We start from the raw sequence: 18,849 nt of genomic DNA, 5'->3' as shown, positions 1-18,849 counted from the left end.
CCACAGCCACGCAGACATTCTAGACAGCGTAGAAATATAGATTTTGGTGCCTGCCCCAAGCAGGCGTCCATCGGCAGGGTTGGGGGGCTCTGTGCTGGGAGAAGAACTGGCAATGCTTCAGGGCTGTCCTGGGGACATGCACCCGGGCACCCACATCACCTCTCTGCCACGTGTCTGCACAGACCCAGCTAGGTCATCTTCACGTGGAACGCCTCCACACACCCGGGAGGAACCTGGGCTTCTGAGACACAGGTGCATGCTGCACACTCATGCTCCCCAGGACATGTAGCAGCCCCCCTGGGGTGGCTCGGCCAGGTGGCTCTGCTCCACAGCATGCTGGGGTGTCCGCCATGGGTCAGGGTGGGCATCTGGGCCTACCTGGATCCCCTTGGAAGGTGTGTGTGGACTTCCATCCACACACAACCCGCCTCACTGTGGCAGACGGGGGTGGGGGGTGGGTGTGGGTCAGTGGAGGATCTGCTGCTGCATTAGATTCAGACACCCACAAAATTCCAGGTATGCAAACTGTGTGTCTGAGGACCTGTGGACCTGAAGACACACACACACACACACACACACACACACACACCCCTATTCGCGGAAGACAGAGCAGGCTTAGTGGGCTGCTATTGTACTTGGCCACAGTCTACACAACAACCCGGGGTGGGGTGGGGGGTGGGGAGACTCAGACCACACACAGACTCCAGGGGTGAGTGGGAGGGGCGACTGGGGGCACCTACACACACTTGCACACGCACACACACACACGCTGGGGTGTCCACACGTCTCGAGCATGTGCCGGCGGCATGCATGTTGGTTGCATGTGTAATCACGCCTGCTGCTATCTACGTGCGGGCGCGGGGGGGGCGGGTGGTCCGTGGCAGGGTGAGGGCCAGGGACGCCAGGGTCAGATGGAGGGGGCTGCCTGGGTCTGTCTGGGGGGGGGGGGGTGAGCCTGGAGCAGGGGATGGAGTGAGAGGTGTGTGCGTGGGGGGGGGGGTATTGCTCCCGATGTGGGGGGGGGTGTCTGGGAGAGATGGAGTGGGGGGCCTACAAGCCCAGCGTCCCCCCGATGGATGACGCCAAGACCACCCCCAGCACCACACAGCAAATGATGATCATGATTTTCTTCTGCAGGCAGGAAGCGGGGTGGGGGGTGGGGGGTGGGGGGTGGGGGGCGGGCGAGGTGGGGGTGGGGGTGGGGGGGGCAGTGGCGAGAGCCAGAGAGAGAGAGAGAGAGACAAGGACAGGGAAATAAGACAAGAACGGGGAAGAGGGAAGGGCAGAGACAGACAGACAGACGGTGGAGAAAACACAGGGAGGCAGGTTGTGAGGAAGGAGAAGAGGAGAGAGAAAACAGAAGTAGGAAGAGGTCAGAGCCAGAGATAAGGCCGCTCTCCTCGCCCCCCCACCCCCCATTTCCTCACTCACCTCTGCCCTGGCCTGCCCCCCCACCCTGCTCCCAGCCCCCCAGCCCGGCCGCCCCCACCCCCCAGCTCACCCTCCGGGCCTTGCTCTGATATTTCACAGCCTTCTTGGTGTCTGACACAGCTCGTTCCACGTAGTCCACGGAATGTTCCACGTTATACTCAATACGGTCGATCATTTCACCCTACAGCCAAGAGGAGACGTGCTTGGGGGTGGGGGGGAAAGGGCCCGGGCTGGAGGAGGGGCCCCCGGGGACCTCGGGGAGCATGACAAGGCCCCTAGGGTGGCATGGCCAGTACCTGGCTCTCCACGAGCATGGCCATGTCCACAAACATGTCGTGCAGCTCGCGGATGCTGGTTTCCAGTTTGATGATCTCGTTGTGCCGCGTCTCGATCTCGTTCAGTGCCTGCTTCGTCATCTGTGAGTCCATTTTGATCTGGGGGTGGAGGGCAGGGGGTGGGGTGGGGTGAGAGAACTGCAGACCACCCTTGGCCTCCGTGAGAGCTTGGGCTCGGTAGGCGGAGTGGCTGGGCTCAGATGCAGCTGTCATTTGCTAGCGGTAACCTTGGGCCAATTATTTCACCTCTCCAGGCCTCAGTTTTCCCACCTAGAAAGCGGGGATGGTAACAGCCCCTGCCTCTCTGGGTTGTTGTGAAAACTGAGTTAATATGTGAGCATCGATGAGAGCAGTAGCAAGCATTGGCTAGGCACTGTAGGGAAGGGAGATGGAGGCACCAGGGCCCCTAACAGCACTGGGGGCCCCCACTAGATCAGAGGCAGACAGGTGACTGAGGACAATACAGCAGATAAGAGAGTAGCAGGCAGATATGGAGCCCCAGATGAGAAGGCAGCAGGCCCACCAGCCACCTGGTGCTGCATATGACATGAGATGGGACACATATGATAAATAAATGCATGGCAGCCCTGGCAAGTCAAGGTGGGGGGACTCCAAACCAGACACCTCTTTCCTGCAAACCAGTCACTGTTCAGTCACTCCTCTGCTCTGAAGTCCTCCAGGGCTCCCCACTGCCCAGAGGTGACTCCCTCACCTTAGCAGCCTAGGCCTTTTATTATCCAGCCCCAGTTTGCCTTATGGCCTCCTTTCCCACATATCCTATAGGAGGATATCCTATAAGAGTCTTATATCCTATAAGAGTCCAAGTCATCTAATGGCTGTCCAGCGAGTGGTCCCTTTTCTCTGTCTCTGTGTGATCTGGTCCCTTGGCCCTTCACCTACCCATCCCCACCCTGCCCATGTCCAAATGACTCCTTGTCCCCCAAGGTGCAGCTCGATGCCACCTCCTCCAGGAAGCCTTCCCCAACTCCAACTTTAATTTCTGGGGTGGCTTGGAGCTTCATAGCCCTAGAAAAACATGTTTTAAACTTAATCCATTCCTGTGGGTGTGAACTCATTGTAAGTAGGAAAGTCTGATGAAGTGACTTCAGCTGAGTTGTCGCCCAGCCCAATCTGGATGGATCCTAATCCTATTACTGGAGTGCTTTATAAGCAGAATGAAATTCAGACAGAGAGGGGGAAAGCCAGAAGCTCAGAGTCAAGTCAACAGAACCCAGAAGAGGAGGGAGAGGCCAGGAGAGGCCGCCATGGGCCTTGCCATGTGAGAGAGGAGCCAAGAACCAAGGATCACTGGCCATCGGCCCCAGAATGCCATAATGGTCTGGAAGAAAGCATCGCCATGGATGCGTTGATTTTGGACTTCCAGCCTCAAAACCGTGAGCCAGTAAATTCTCCTGGTGTAAGCCAACCCACTGCATGGTATTTGCTCTAGCAGCCAGGAAACTAAAACACTCACTCTTGACTACCCCTCCAGGCCCCTGACCAGCCCCCTGCCCCGTGCCATGATGATGGACCAATTTGCCTGTGAGCCTCCGGTGGCAGGTGGCCGCTCTAGTCTATCCAAGTGCCCATTCCTGGAACAGCCCACCCCAGACTGCCATCCATCCACAGACAGACAGACGGCCTGGGCAGAGCTGTCGGGGGTGAGGGTGGGGGTGAGGGGGTAGGGCTCCAGGTTCATGGGCCCACCATCAATTTGCTCAAAGCCAATCCAACAAAGATTGATTATCCAAGTAAGAATTTGCTGAAAACTGCTAGACAATCACTGCCCGTACTTTAAACCTGGTCTACAGCGCTTCGCCAGAGCCATTTTGCCACCAGAAACAGAGCGAATACAGGACAGGGCACAAGTCAACAAAAAGAGAACAGACCACGAAAGCCCACCCAGGCACAGGTAAAATGAAAAAGCAGGGCAGTGGGCAAAGCTTCCTCAAAGCTACAGTTTGGTGTTTGGGATTTTTTTTCTTAAACCTTTAAAACCTAGGCAAACATTTCATGAACATGATTGTTTAATGAAACAGCTTTTGCAGTGTGACTGTGTGATAGTGAAAATCTTGTTTCTGAAGCTCCTTTTAGCTACAGTATGGACAGATGAGTAAAATATATGGATTGAAAATAAATAATAGGGGGAACAAATATTAAAATAAATTGAGTAGACTGAAATACTAGTGATCAATGAAAGGGAGTGGCAAGGGGGATGGGAGAAAATAGGGGGAACAAAGGTTAAAATACATCAGGTAGGGTGGGCCATGGTGGCTCAGCAGGCAGAGTTCTCGCCTGCCATGCCAGAGACCTGGGTTCAATTCCCAGTGCCTGCCCATGCAAAACAAAACAAAGCATATATATATATATATTGGGTAGATGGAAATACTAGCAGTCAATGAGAGAGAGGAGTGGGGGGTGTGGTATATATGAGTTTTTCCTTTTTTCTTTTTCTGGCGTGATGCAAATGTTCTAAGAAATGATCATACCACTCATTATGTGATGAATATACTACTATGTGATGATATTGTGAGTCACTGATACATATAAAGAATGGAATGTTCATATGTTAAGAACTTCCTAATATAACTTATGTGGACAACTTAAATGAACACATAAGTACATGGAACCTTGAGCAGGGCATCAGATTTTGTAGGTTTGTCCAGAGTGATGCCTTGATAAATCCCAGAAGGATTTGAACAGTGAATAAAAAAGTATTTGGAAAGTCCCCTTGGGGGAATGGTGAGAAAGGGGGAAAATTCAACTTCCCCAAGTGGAGAATTCTTGATATTCTCACAAGCAGTGGGGACAACCAAAGCAATAGGCTGAGCCCCCAATCTTGGGGTTTTTCATATGAAACTCAATCCCATGGAGGACAGGCTAAGCCTACTTCAAATTGGGCCTGGGAGTCACCCCCAAGAGAACCTCTTTTGTTGCTCAGATGTGGTCTCTCTCTCTCTTTCTCTCTCTCTCTCTCTCTCTCTCTCTCTCTCTCTCTCTCTCTCTCTCTCTCTCGGCCAACATGACGGACAATCTCACTGCCCTCCCCCTGTCTATGTGGGACATGACTCCCGGAGGTGTGGACCTTCCTGGCAACATGGGACAGGGATCCTGGAAGGAGCTGGGACTCAGCACCAGGGGATTGAGAAAACCTTCTCGATTGAAGGGGGGAAGAGAGAAATGGGACAAAGTAAAGTGTCAATGGCTGAGAGATTCCAAACAGAGTTGAAAGGTTATCCTGGAGGTTATTCTTACACATTAAATAGATATCACCTTGTTAATTAAGGTGTAATGGAGAGGCTGGAGGGAACTGCCTGAGAGTGTGGAGCTGTGTTCCAGGAGCCATGTTTCTCAAAGATGACTGTATAATGATAACGCTTTCACAATGTGACTGTGTGATTGTGAAAACCTTGTGTTTGATGCTCCTTTTATCTGCCTTACGGACAGATGAGTAAAGCATAAGGATTGAGGGTGGATGGATGACAGGGGGAACAAATGTTAAGGTGGATTTGGTAGATTGAAATGCTGGTGATTGGTGGGGGGAGGGGAAGGGGGTATGGTATGTATGAATTTTTTTCTTTTTGTTTCTTTTTCTGAATTGATGCAGATGTTCTGAGAGGTGATCATGATGATGAATATACAACTATGTGATGAAAAAAATAATTAATTAAAAAAATAAGGAATGTTTGTGTTTGTATGTTGTTATTTTTCGTCAATAAGAAAAAAAATCCTCGGCCAGTGAGTCATCCCAGCAGGCGCTGAAACTAGAAACACAGAACAGCTCAGGCTCTGGGTCTCCTCATCTGTGAAATGGGCCTCCCTCATGGGGCTGGGGGGAGGATTAAATGAGTTTATATAAAAAGTGCTTAGAACAATGCTTGGCACACAAAGAATGTGGGTTTGACATTTTCCTGGAGGCGCCTTCCTGCCCTGCCCCCCCTTCCTGCCCTGCCCCCATGAAACTTCCGCAGGTCCCCATCCGGACTTCTCTGCTTGTTACCCCAAGGAGGTCTTGGGACCTCAGGTGCAAATAAGCTTGGGGAGCAGAGGCCAGTGCTTTCCAAAATCAGACCCTGCCTCATCGGGCCTCCTCACATCATCTGTGAAGATGGCCAGCTTCCCGCTCTCCAGCATGTCTTCCAACTCTTCGTTGGTCGTGGTCCTTCCAGCTGCAGGGAGAAAGGACGCCTCCTCAGAGGTTGGGCCACCGTGAGCACCCAAGGTAGATGGATAGGTCAGGGAGCCGGAAGCCCACCCTCCCGCCTTTGGGACTGGAAGGGGGCTTGGGCAGGCCTGGGGAATTGGGGGTATAGGGTAGGGGCTGGCCTGGCACACGCACTGATCTCCAGCTGTCGCTGGATCCGGTCCTTGCAGCGGTCCCGGTACTTGGACTGGGTCGCGTTATATTCGGTCATTACCTCCACGAACTTCCGGGAGAGTGTGGAGTGCTGGGGTGGTGGTAGGGGACAAACACATCAGGGAGTAAGGGAGCAGGGGATGGAGGGGGTGAGAGGACAGGAGAGAGGATGGAGTCGGGGAGGAGGGAGTGAGTTAGTTCCCGCGATGACCACCCTCTCTGCCCCTGGACCCCCCACCGTATGCCCACACCAGCTGGTGACCCAGCCAGGGCCTTAAGACTTCATTCACCCCGTTCCACCTTCCCCTGGAATCCCGCCCAAAGCCCCGCCCCTGCCCAGGCCCCGCCCCACGCCCCGCCTGGCCCCGCCCCTTTCCCGCCCCCATACGGCGCCGGGCTCCTCCCTGGCCCCGCCCCTCCCCGCGCCGCGCCCCCGCCCCCTTGCGGAGGCCAACCACTGCTGCCCGAGCTGGGCACCGGGCACGAGTCCGCCGCCTCCTACCTGGGTCTTGCGGATGCGCAGGTCGGCGGAGGAACGGTTCAGCCCCTCCTCCTGCTCGATGCTTTGCTCGATCGCTGCGGAAGAAATAGGGTTCAGTGACGGGCGGGGACTCGGGGCATGTGGGACATGTTGAGCCGGAGGCCGGGAGGTATGAGGGTGAACACCCCGGGGTCGGCGAAGAGATGTCACACCCACGGCGAGGGCGGGCAGTGGAGGATCCAGGGGCAGGAGGCCGACGAATAAAGGGACAAATGTTCCAGGGGGTCCCAAGGGCAAGTAGGAGGGGAGAGACTAAAGGTCGGGTGGTCACTAAACTATTTACTCTGACTGAAGGATTGAGGTTGGGGAATATCAGGGGCTGTAACTTCCCCCTCCCCCAATTCCAAGTTGGGGTGCGGGCCCAGTCCACCCGAGAGTCCGGTGTATGTCAGGGGATCCTCAGCTTCTTACAGCCCAGAGCAGGGGCAGGAAACCACGCTGGGACTTTCTGGGGGGTGGCAGGCACTTCTACCAGGGTCAGGTTCTAATGGCCGCTCTTGCCTTGGGAAATTCTAGAGAAAATAGCCCTTCCCCAGTCCAGCACGCTGATTCCTGCTCCCGGAATTCCCACAGCTAAAGGCTGTTCTGGAAAAAGTGCACAGATTAATGGAATCCAGATTCTGGATCATGCACTGGTGACACTACCATTCAGATTTTCTAGAAATGTGCTCAGAAAATGCAGCAGAGATGAATCACCAGGTCCTCTCAGACCTTGCAGGGCCTCGGGGCCACTCCTGAGAACATCGCTTCTCTGTTCTGGCAGCGGGGAAGGTATAGGGCTGGCTGGTACCCGGAGGCTCCCCTGCCAGCGATGGCGGACACAGTGACTGAGCGACAGCCTGGCCCAGCACTGCGGGGAGTGAGGGGTGGGGGGAGTGCAGGAACAGGCACCCAGGGATATGGGAAGCTGCCCTCCCACACGGGGGCGCTGTTGCCAGCCTGGGGCTGGGACCAAGCCCTAGACGGAGAGCTCTTGTACATGACCTCATTGGCTTTTTACAGCGCTTCTGGGAATTCAATGGGAGCAGCCCATGTTTCAGACTAGAAACTGGGGCTCTCATGGGTGGGTGAGATGACTCCCTCAAGGTCATGCACAAAACCTGAGGGCATTCCATCAGAAGGTGGAGGAAGGAAAAGAGGAGAATCTCTCTTTTCTGGAGGTGTGGAGGGTCAGCTTCTCTAAGTCACTGCCTCTTTGCCTAGCTTCTTTCTTGGTCTCTTCCTGAACCCCTAAGATACAGAGCTCTCTTAGAGGGGGCCTTCTTGGAGGGTTCAAGGTCAGAACTGAGTGGACCCAAAGAGCTCATTGAGCCCAGGGGTTTTTCAACTGTCTTCTTCGGAAGGCTGTTTGGAGAAGGAGCCTCAGGGGCTGCTGCAGGAGTAAAAGGCAAGCCAGGCCCTGGGCCTCCCAACTCCAGGCCAGTCAGAGTAGCCTGAATTTTCTCTATTTTATCCACTGGGGTTCTTTGTAAGATTCCATTAAAAAAACTGATTTTGCTTCCAAAAACAAAACACAAAAGAACCCAGCTTTGAAATGGCTTCCATCTTCCTTACTGCACAGAGGAGAAAGCAGAGGGGAAGGGACTGGTCCAGAACAGGTTGATGGTGGAGTCTGGACTCCCCTGCCTGGTTTTGCACTTAATATGCTCCCAGATTAGGGCATTTCCCAACCGAGCATACTCTCGTGAGTGCAAAAGGCCTTTGTTTTTACAAATCAGTGCCCCGGGCCTATGCTTAGGCTCTCTTTGAGTTCCTGAGGGATGGAACCGATGTCCCCATCTCTTTGGATCAAGGTCAGTGCTCCTAGGGCCAGACCTGACGGAGCCCCTCTTCCCGGGACCCGGGACATAGCAGGTGCTTTAAAAATGTTCCCTGATGCTGAACTACTGGGAGCATACCAATTAGCATCCCATAACATGTCTATTCCCCTGGCACCGGCAGACAAGGAGGTTCTCAACCCACAATGCTTTGGGGGAGGGTGGTTATTACCAGCCCCCAAGTCCTTAAATTAGAATGAATACATGGGTATTTGGCAAGCCCCTCCGGAAAGCTGGCCAGCCCCTGATGTCAGCCACATGGTCCAATCTGTCCTGAGCTGAGGACACCAATTCACGAGCAATGGCTGAGCCCACCTACTGAGTGCTTAGTTCCGTGCCGGCCACTGTTCTGCAGAAGTGAGGATTTAATTAAACCAAAGCTGCTCTGGGAGACACCAGATTTTCCTGGTGGGCCTTCAAGCTGACGGAACGAAGCAGGGCTCAGGTCTCACTGGGACAGACACACTCCTCTCCCTCCTTCCCCATGTCATGTTATCTTTCTCCAGGGAATCTGGGGCAAAGAGCTTTGTGCTTTCTCATGGTTGAGGGATCTGGATCATGGGAGTCTGTAGACATTTCCTTACTAAGCAAAGGGCCATTTTGATCCCATGGAGGGGACTGCATTCCTCACCTTTTTATTTTTTTTTAGATTTATTTATTAATTAAAAAAATTAACAAACCAAATAAAACAGTAACATATATAATCAATAATTCACAATATCATCACTTAGTTGCATATTCATCATTTCTTAGATTCCTTACCTTTCAACTTGGACCGCACCTTGTTAGCTGTCTTCTTGATGTCTGCAGTGAGGTCCTCCAGCTCCTGTTTGGTCTCTGTGGGGAGGCGGGGAGAGGCAGGGCAGGTGAGAAGCCCCGGGTTGGGACCTTAGACCCCTTCTCCCCTGCCCCCCGCCCCCCCGACATCCGGCAGCAGGCACTCACTCTCATCTGGGTTGGGGGCAGCCAGGATGGCACTGTGCTGTTTTTTCACCTGTTCCACATCTTCTGAGAGCTTCTCTATGCAGCCCCGGATCTCTTCCACCTGGGGCGAAAAACCTAGCTACACCCAGTTCAAATCACCAGGGGCTCCAGGGGGTTCAGTCTGGGGTTAGGGAAACGGGACAGGTCCAGAAGGGTTGGAAAAAAAAAAAAAAAAAAAAGGCCAGGGAGGGTGCAGGGGAGAAGAGCAGGGGGTAGAAAAGAAGGAAGGTGCTGGCTTGGGGTGCCAAGACTGGACTGGGAGACTCTGTTACCTGCTCAAAAAACTCATCCATGAAGTGGTCCCGGTCCACGTGGACCACCTCCTCCTCATCGTCACTGTCTTTCGCCTGGGAGCAAAGGAAGACTGAATCCATGCATAATCCCACCCTGGTCCCCAAGGCTGGCCCTCAGCTCTCTAGTCCTCCCCCCTACCCCCCCCACCCCCCCCCCCGCCCACTCTCCCAGCTGTAGGCTGGGATGAAGGGTGATGGCAAGGGCCCCAACTGGTCCGAAAGGACACTGGATACCTTGTAGAATGGGATTCTAGAGGCCCATAGCCCCAGGGACACACTGGAGGGAATTGTGAAAAGAGGCACCTTTTGGGGGGGGGGGCCCGGAGTTGCAGTCACCCAACCAGTCCCGAAGCACTAAAATATTTTAACAACCAGCTAAGTGTCAGCCTTGCACTGCACCATTGGCTCTGGGCTCGGAGAAGGGGTCTGGGTTGGCGCCACTCTCCACGCACCCTGGTCGTTCGCTTCACTCCTCTGCTCATCCCCTCCAGCCTCCACCCGACCAGCCATGTCCCCTGTGCAAGGTCACATCATCGCTAGTGGTGGCAGGCGCCAGGTTGAGCCAGCACGGTCAGGCCCAGCGAGGACTGGGTGAGAGACCTCCCTCGACACCAGCGCCTTCCCCCCTCCCCCACCCCCTCTCGCCCCCCTCTCAGCTGCTCTGCCTGTCTCCTACTCTTCCCCTTGCATTTACCCCCTTTCTCCCAGCTCCTTCCAACTTCACACCCACCTACTCTCCCTTGCTTGGATTTCCCAGTTGCAACCTGCAGCTGCTCAGCACTCCACCCCCGGGACTCAGAGACACAAAGGGATTTACCCACCCACACCACCACCGCCACCGACAGACAGACCAGTGACACAGACAGAAGGGCTGATGCGCAGGCACACCGAAATAGGCCCCCCGGCACCCACGCGGAGACGCGCTGACACGCTGCTGTTCACCCGCTCACAGACCCACGGCAGAGCCACGCGCTGGCACTTGTGGGCCACGGGATATTCAGCTGCACCCCAGGGGCACCCAGGAGAGCCTCTGGGCCTATTCCCCCCAGCCTCTCCGAACCTCAGGTCTGCACAGTCCTTAAGAGCTGGGCAAGGGGAAAGGGGGGGCACACTTCTGGTTCCCGGGCTCTTGTCTGCTTGGGACCGAGGTCTGAGGGTAAAATCTGAGCCCATCAAAACTTAATTACATCCTGCAGCCCTCATCAGTCCCGGGTGAAATTTAAACAGGGTTCACCCTAATTTCCTGAAAGAGCCCAGCCAGAACTCAGACAAAATTGAACTCCCAGAGCCTGAATGAAATGGAGGCAGGATCCAAACAGAAGGCCACCCGGCGTGGGCCCGGCTGGGATCTCAAGAGAAGAACTCGCAGGCAACGTCGACAGTTTCCCAGCAGCACAGACTGAACCTGACAAAGCCCAGCCAGACTCAGACGGAACTACACTCGGTGGAGACTTGATCCCAGACAGATCCCAGACAGCTCGGATCGAACCTAGACAGGGCCAGATGGGACCTAGCACCAGCAGGGCCCCAAGAGAACCTGGGAGAACCCGCACAGCGCTGTGGAGACCCCCGGCTACACCCTCCTGAGAGCACCCCTCTTCCTGCCCAAGCCCTCCCCAAAAGGAGCTCCAGGGATCCCCCCAGAGACTCAGGCTGGGCCCCGCACCATGTCAGAAAATGTTCTCAACACTTGCTTTTAATTTCCAGGCAACCCCAAACAGCTGCCTGGAAAGGGAAGTTCCTCCATCTCTGCCCCAGGAGGAGGGGTGGCACCAGGTGAGTGTTGGAACCCCTGGTAGAATTTCTGGCTTTTAAGCCTCCACCTGACCTGGGACCACCCCAGATAGGGCTTTGCCCCGAGAAGCTCTGGGATGCTGAGCTCATCTGTGAGGATGCATTGGCCTCCCATGAGGCTCTCCTCCTTCTCTCTTCTCAGCCAGCTGCCCATGAGGCCTCCTTCCCTGAGAGCCAAAAGCCATTTCTCTGCCCCTTCTCACTGAACCCTCTGCCCAGCTCTGGCAGGTGCCTGGGAACTCTCCTGTTTTCAGTCTCTTTCCTTTTCCCATGCTGGCTTTGGGAAGTCCTTCCTAAAGTCTAATCTCTATCTCTCCTGCTGTTCCCAGAGCCAGTCCCCAAAGATTCTGCCTTGGGACATCCTGAGCTGTCTGTTTACTTGGCCCTAAGAAAGGAAAAGAGAGAGAGGGCCGAGTACGAGGTGTCTGATATAACAATGACAAATAATCCTTTACAGTTTACAAAGCATATTTACATCCGTAATCCCTTTAGAACCCTTTCCACCAGAGCTCGGTGAGGAAGGCTGAGCAAATAACACTGTCCCTGGTCTCATAGAAGAGGGAACAGGAGGTCAGAAGGGAGAAAAGAAAGTGACCTACCCAAGGGCAAACTGGGCTGAGCAGGGTCGGGGGGACCACCAGTGTTTAGGACACGCCACCCTCCTCGTCCCTTCTGAGGGGCAGACTAGGCCACTCTCCCCCAGTGACTCTGCCACCAGCTGTTCTCCTTCTCAGCTCAGCCTCTACTAAGGCCCAATCTGCATGAGGCTCTGGGCCCTGAAAACCTCACAAAATTTACTCTCATTTGATAACACTTTTTTTTGCACAGATCTTATAGTCTTGTTCATTTCCTCTTCACCAAAATCCCCATAAGGACCATTGGCCGTGATTCTACTTATGACAAACCTTTATGTGGCAACTTTTCAGCATATCGGGCATTATCCATGGGTTTTGCACATTACAGTAGTAAATTCTTGAGGGAGGTACTATGAGAACCCACTTTTCTAGATGGGGAAACTGAGGCATGGAGCAGCTAGATAATTTGCCCCTGGTCAGGTGACTTCTCTCTGAGCCTCAGTCTCCTCATTGGCAGAATGGCAATAATGTTTTCTACCCCAAATGGTGGTCCAGAGGAGGCAACGAGACGAAGCAGCAAAAAAGGCCTCCTGCTGCCAAGGAGAGAAGAAGCACTCAGTGAGGGCTGGCTGTCTCCCCTGCCTAGCCCATCCCATATTACAGATGAGACAGGCTCAGAGAGGTTGCCTGACCGGCCTGAAGCTTCACAGCGAATAAGGCTGGAGGTGGATCCTAAACCTGGGCCTGTCTGGTGCTTATTCGCAGGTTCTTTCCCCTCCATCCAGCTGATAGACAGCAGCTCCCTGATTCCCACCTAGCCCCCAAGAGCCCACTCTGCTGTGTCTTCAGATTCCCGGGGCCAAGTCAGCAAACAAGTAAGACGGGCCATGTCTACCCCAGGGCTACAAGAAAAGCCCACACAGAAGCCAGAGGATCCAGCCTCCCCTTGACTTGCTGTGTGACCCTAGGCAAATCTCAGCCTTCTCTGGGCCTGGTCCCTTCATCTGCCAATGCGCAGGCTGGTATATGTGCTCTCCAAGGACCCTCCCTGCTCTGAGGTGTACACGAGTGATAGTGAGCATGGCTGCGTTTCTGGAAGAAGTTAGGCACAGCCTAAAAGAAAGCAGGCTATGGGCAAATGAGACTCCCCAGGAAACAGATAATCAAATGTGCCCTGACCCACTTTCTGGTGGTCTCACGTTACAGATAGATGATCCAAGCCTCAGTTTACTCGTGGGCAAAACGAAGACAATAATAATCTACAGACATCTAACACTCTGACATGCCCTGGGCAGGGTCCTGACTGTGCTTTGCATTTCTCATGAAATCCTCACAACCTCCCCTAAGAGGTATGAACTATTCTTATTCCCATTTGACAGTTGAGAAAACTGAGGACAGAGAGACGAATTAACTTGCCCAAGATCACACAGCTGATGGGTGGTGGTGTCAGGATTTGAACTCGGGCCCTCTGCTCTTTACTGCTAAGCAATTCTTCAGGCACTTGAGAGGATAAAATGAGACAGTGCAGCATCTGTGGGCACCTTTTTGGTGTCTCCCTGGGAACACACTGAATCTCAAGCTCCAGCTTCAGTTTGGCCTCCTTAGGGCGCCCCTCTCCCCAAAGTCCAGGCCTTCCACGATGGAGACTCCGGAAGCCCTGGAGTGTGTGTCGGATGAGGAGACAGAAGGAGGAGAGGGACAACAGGAGCCAGCAAGGTAGTGACCAAAGGGACAGATGGTGAGGGAGTTTCCAAAACACAGAAACGGTGACCAAAACAGAGGCAGAAAGAAACTGGAATTAGGTACCCGAAAAGTCATAGCAGGTGTGCGTGCCTGCGCCCGTGTAAACGCTAGCACGCACGGGCTCACACATGCTCCTCAGGGGTGCAAGTGTCCTTTGGTCTAGAGGCAGCAACCTTCCCCCACCTCCCTTCTGTCCATCTGTCTCCCTGGCCTGGGCTCTTCCTTCTCCTCTCCCCTCCCCACCCCAACCTGTCTCCTCCACCTTCCCTGCTTTACCCCACATCCGCTCTTCTTCAGCCTCCCTCTTCCCCACTGACTCATTCATTCATCTAACAAATATGTATAATTGGTGCCAAGCGCTCTTTGGGGTGCTGGGGGTATCAGGGGCGAACAAGACAGGCAAGAAGGCCCTGGCAGCAAGGAGCTGACATTCCAGTGGGGAGAGACAGACTAAAAACCCAGCAAGATCATTTCAGATTGTGCCAAGTAACAGTACAAGAGTTGAGAGAATGGGGGACTGGGAAGGTTAGGCTACGCAAGATGGTCAGGGAGACCTTTTCCGGGGGGCTGACAGTTGAGCTGAGTCTAGAAGGAGCCAACTGTGCCGCACTGGGGGACACAGCATGCCAGGCAGAGGGAACAGTGTTTGAGGCAGAGGGAACAGCATTCTGGGCAGAGCGACAGCAAGTGCAGAGGTCCAGAAGCAGGGATGAACTTGATGTGTCTCTGAATGGCAGAAAGCAGCCTCGGATTCGAAGCCCCTCACTCCGGGCCTCATCTCACTTCCATTTTGGCTCCTTCTCCCCTGTCTTCCCCACTTCTCTTGCCTGCTGTGCTACGGCCTCCCTCCAGCCTCCAGCCTACAATATGTCCCTTCATTGTCTTCTGCCTGCCCCCTCCCATCTTCCTCTTATGCCCTGGGGCCCCCCATTCAGCTAAGAAACTTCCCATTGTATCTTCCACAAGAGTCCAGCACCTTCCAGCTCCCAGCTAAAAGTGCTTGGTGAACTGGAGACAGAAAACCCCAGTTCAACCCCCTCTGCCATTATCAGCTATTTCTCAGGCCCTCAATTTACTCCAAGATAAACTGGGAGTCATGTCCTACCCAGCTCAGGGCATACAAATAAACAAGCCACCCGTGGAGTAGCAAGCACTCAAGGCATGTTGCTGAGCACGAGGGCCCCTGGTAGGCGCTTCACACATATGAGCTCAATGTCATCCTCCCAACTCACAGACGGGGGACACTGAGGACCAGGGAGTCACTAAGCAACTTGCTCAAGGTCACACGGAAAGGCTCAAAGCTGGGGTTCAAACCCAGGTAGTCTGGCTCCCGAGTCTGTGTCCTCAACCACTCTGCACCAGCCAGCCAGGCTGGCCCCGGGGCTGGTCCTCCTCCCATCGCTGGCCGCCCCCAGCACATCCCGGACCCCCTTCCAAGCACCCCAAAGCCTACCCAGTCTCTCCCACTTCCCAGCCTCCTGGCTCTCAACTCTGGTGGGGAGACCCTGGCACTCCTAGCATCTGGCAGCTTCGTCCCGCCCTGCCCGCCCCCTCCCAAATCTCCAGTTTCCCTGAGCTGTGACTAATGTCACACCCATCTGCATTCACCCAGCCCTCTTCTCCCCCCACACCACCTCCCACCTCCCCGACCTGGCTACCCCCTGCAGCCTAAGCCAGCAGGCTCCTTGGCACACTCAGCTGAAGCAGAAAGGGACTCCCCACCCCTGTCCTAGCCCTCTCCCTCCCTCTCCCTCTAATTAGAACTACCATTCCTTCCTCACCTCACCCCAACTCACTTATCTCCCTGGTCTGCGTTCAAATCTTGATTTCTCACTGGCTAGCTGTGTGACCTTGGGCAAGTTAACAGGTAGCCCTGGGCCTCAGTTTCCCCAACTGTTAAATGAGGTAGTGTCTCAGGCTTTTCTACTTCAGCAGGAGATTCTGCAGGACAACCAGCTTTGAAAAGTGCACCTTGAGCAAAGGGGAGTTCAAAGCACTGATGCTGGAACCAGCCGGCTTGGGTCAGAAGCCTACCTTTTACTAACTGTGTGACCTTGGACAAGTTACTTACCCTCTCTGGCCCTTAGTCGCTTTCTCTAGTAAATGGGGATATACTAGTACCAGTCTCGTAAGGTTGCTGTGAGGATTAAGATGAGTTCATATGCGTAAAGCACTCAGAATAGTGTCTGGTACATGAGTGTTGGGCATTTGCATCATTTTCCTGACACCTGAGGGCATTTTCAGTAAAGGTTTAAAAAAGAAAAAAATTCAACCTTCAAAATTCCCTCCTTTGAACTCCAGCTCCTCCTTTCTTCCTTCTTGCCAAACTGTCTCTCCCCAGAGCCAGTAGCCCCTTGTCCCTAAGCCGCCCTCCCTCCTTCTCTCTGTCCCACCTCCAAATCTTGGGGGCTCTCCACAGACAGAGCTCTTCACCCCCACGTCGGGACCTCTGTTTCAAAGGCCAGAAGAGCAGAGACACAAGTTGACAGGGAAACCCAGATTCCAGGTTGACCCCCACCCCCACCCACTTGCTTGGCAACCTTGGACAAATCCCTTCCCATCTCTGAACCTTAGTTTCCCCGTCTGTCAGTGGGGGACTAAGCCCCGGGGTAACAGCCACCCCGTGCAGCATGGCATACTGGCCGGGGCTGGGACTCCTCTTAACTCAACACCACAGGCCACTGACACGTGCCAACCTGTCTCCTGAGACCCAGGTCATCTCTCCAAGTTCCCCTGCCCCCTCCCCACCTCTGAAACCACCCTCATCCAGCCCCTCCAAATCGCAGCCTCCACTGCAGACACAAAGTGCCGCCCTCTTCCTGTCACCCCACACAACTGACTGCCTGGACGGGCTCCCTGGAGCCAGGCCTCTTGGGGCCTGCAAACCCGGGGCCCACGTCTGCCACCCCCTGACCGTCCAGGACGCCCCAGATGGCCCAGCCAAGCACAGCCCGTGTCACACAACCCCATTCCGTGGCCCTGTGCATGGCTCCTCTTCCCTGTCCCCTCTGCACCCCCATCTCCCACCTACATAGGGTCACCCCATCTCAGGCCCTGGCCTTCCAGCTGCCTCCTGAGGCCACTTCTTTCTCCCTCCTGGCTGGGAGGAACGCACATCGGCGCGCACAGGCACACACACGCTCCATTCACTGCCAGGTGTCAGCATCTCAGCCCCAACCTGTGTCCTTCCCCACAGCAGCCCCCAAATCTGGGTCCTACTAGGCTCAGCCTGGTCTGGGGGCCACCCCCAGCCTTCCAATTCGGCAAAGCTGCCCAGAGGATGACAGTACCCCCCAAATCCTCTCCTGACATTCACTCTCCCCCCATTCCCAGATTAGACCCCAGGCTCCTCTGGAATGTGGGGGTGTCCGAGGCCCCGAGATCTCTCCTGCCCCCTTGTGTCTTAATGGCCTCCAACCCCTTCCAGCCACTCTCCCCAAGATGCAGGTCCACTGGGGACATCAGGTGCCTCGAGATATTGGGGCACCCCAACCACCAACCTCCAGTCTCATCGTTCGCCCCGACCTCCTAGCGCCTCCCCCACTCCACCCTAACGCGCTCCCCAAATTTGGGGGTCCCGCCCCCCCCTTCTCCCCACCCCCAGGCTCACACTCCGCAGCTCCTGAGTCCGATCCTTCATCCTGCGACGGCTCCTCCTCCTCCTCCTCCTCGTCCTCCTGCCTCCTGCCTCGGTGCTGGGGGCCCGGGGCTGGGGGCGCCGGGGGGGGGGTACCGGAGCCGCTGCGGGGGGCTGGCGGGCGGGGGCGGGGCCGGGGGCGCCGGGCCGAGAGCCGGGCAGGGGCAGGGGCCTGGGCCAGGCTCGGCTCTGCCGGGGCTGCGGTGTCGATGCGGCTGCGGCACAGGGTTGGATGGAGGGATGCGGGAGCCGAGGCGCGGGGGAGGGGGGCGGAGGGAGGGAAGGAGGAAGGGAAGGAGGGGGGAATCGGGAGGGGGCGGGGAGCAGGGGGCATGCGCAGCGCCCGGGGCTGGGGGCGCCTGGGGAATGTAGTCCGGGGGAGGGGGACCCACGGGGAGGGGGACTGGAAAGGCTTGGAGCCGGGTGGGGAAGGGCAGAGCCCGGGACGCAGAGAGAGATGCGGAGAGGGATGGGGGAGATGCTGGGGGCGGGGAGAGGGGAAGGGCAGAAAGAGGGGGTGAGGGAATGAATTAAGGGGATAACCTGCAGAGAGGTGCTTGGATCCCTTTATACCAGGAGATAGAGATAGATATGTTTTGTGTGTGTGTGTGTGTGGCTGTGTGAGTCTATGCATGATCATCTCTGTGTGTGTATGTGTGTGTGTTTGTGCCCAAGGCTCTTTAGACCCTAGAAATGGCAAGGCTGACCCTCCACCTGGCTTTTGTGATACAAAGAAATAGCTCATTGCTAGCCCAGAAGGACAGGGGGCTGGTTAGGCACAACATTCCCCACTCAGTGTGAGCATCCCCCTGCGGTGGTGTGTCTCAGAGCTCTGCTTGTCTACCTCCAGGGACAGAGGGCTCACTACCTTTCAAGATCTCTGGGCCCGTCTTTAGATGGCTCTGACTGTTAAAAAAGAGAAATTCATCCTCCTTGGGAGGGGACATCTATTATCCTTGAGGGTCTAAGTTACCCTACATCTCCCTCAACTTAATTCCCACCTCTCCTCTCCCCTTCCTGGCATCTTACATGGCACCACCTCCTCCACCCCTGCGAAGGAGTTTTGACCCCCCAGTGCACCTTGACCCTGCTTTAAAAAAATTTTTTTGTGGTGCGTATATACAACATTCTTTTCCATTTTAACCACTTTCAAGTATAGGATTCAGTGTTGTCCGTCACAGTCACAGTGTCATGCCACCATTCATTACCAAAACTTTTTCATCACCCCAGATAGGAAACTCTATATCCTTTAAGCATTAACTCCCCATTCACCACCCCACCCCAGGCCCTCGGTAACCTATATTCCAATTTCTGACTTTATAAATTTGCATATTCTAAGGAT

The 18,849-nt window shown here is 54.9% G+C and overlaps 1 protein-coding gene across 1 annotated transcript; it reads right to left on the bottom strand.

Annotated features, from left to right (window-relative positions):
• Window positions 1-1,050: 1,050 nt before the first annotated feature.
• On the bottom strand, window positions 1,051-17,510 carry STX1B (syntaxin 1B). The gene is made up of 10 exons (XM_077140229.1): window positions 17,481-17,510; window positions 9,738-9,812; window positions 9,427-9,526; window positions 9,244-9,318; window positions 6,626-6,699; window positions 6,106-6,214; window positions 5,862-5,935; window positions 1,728-1,865; window positions 1,502-1,612; window positions 1,051-1,131 (listed from the first exon to the last, which is right to left on the bottom strand). The coding sequence occupies exons 1-10, from the start codon at window positions 17,508-17,510 to the stop codon at window positions 1,051-1,053; spliced, it is 867 nt and encodes a 288-aa protein (XP_076996344.1).
• Window positions 17,511-18,849: the final 1,339 nt, after the last annotated feature.

This window comes from Tamandua tetradactyla, chromosome 23 (genome assembly GCF_023851605.1).
Source record: "Tamandua tetradactyla isolate mTamTet1 chromosome 23, mTamTet1.pri, whole genome shotgun sequence".
In the NCBI taxonomy this organism is placed as follows: domain Eukaryota; kingdom Metazoa; phylum Chordata; class Mammalia; order Pilosa; family Myrmecophagidae; genus Tamandua; species Tamandua tetradactyla.
The sequence above is the reverse complement of the archived record's forward strand: the minus strand, read 5'-3'. Positions and strand labels throughout refer to the sequence as shown.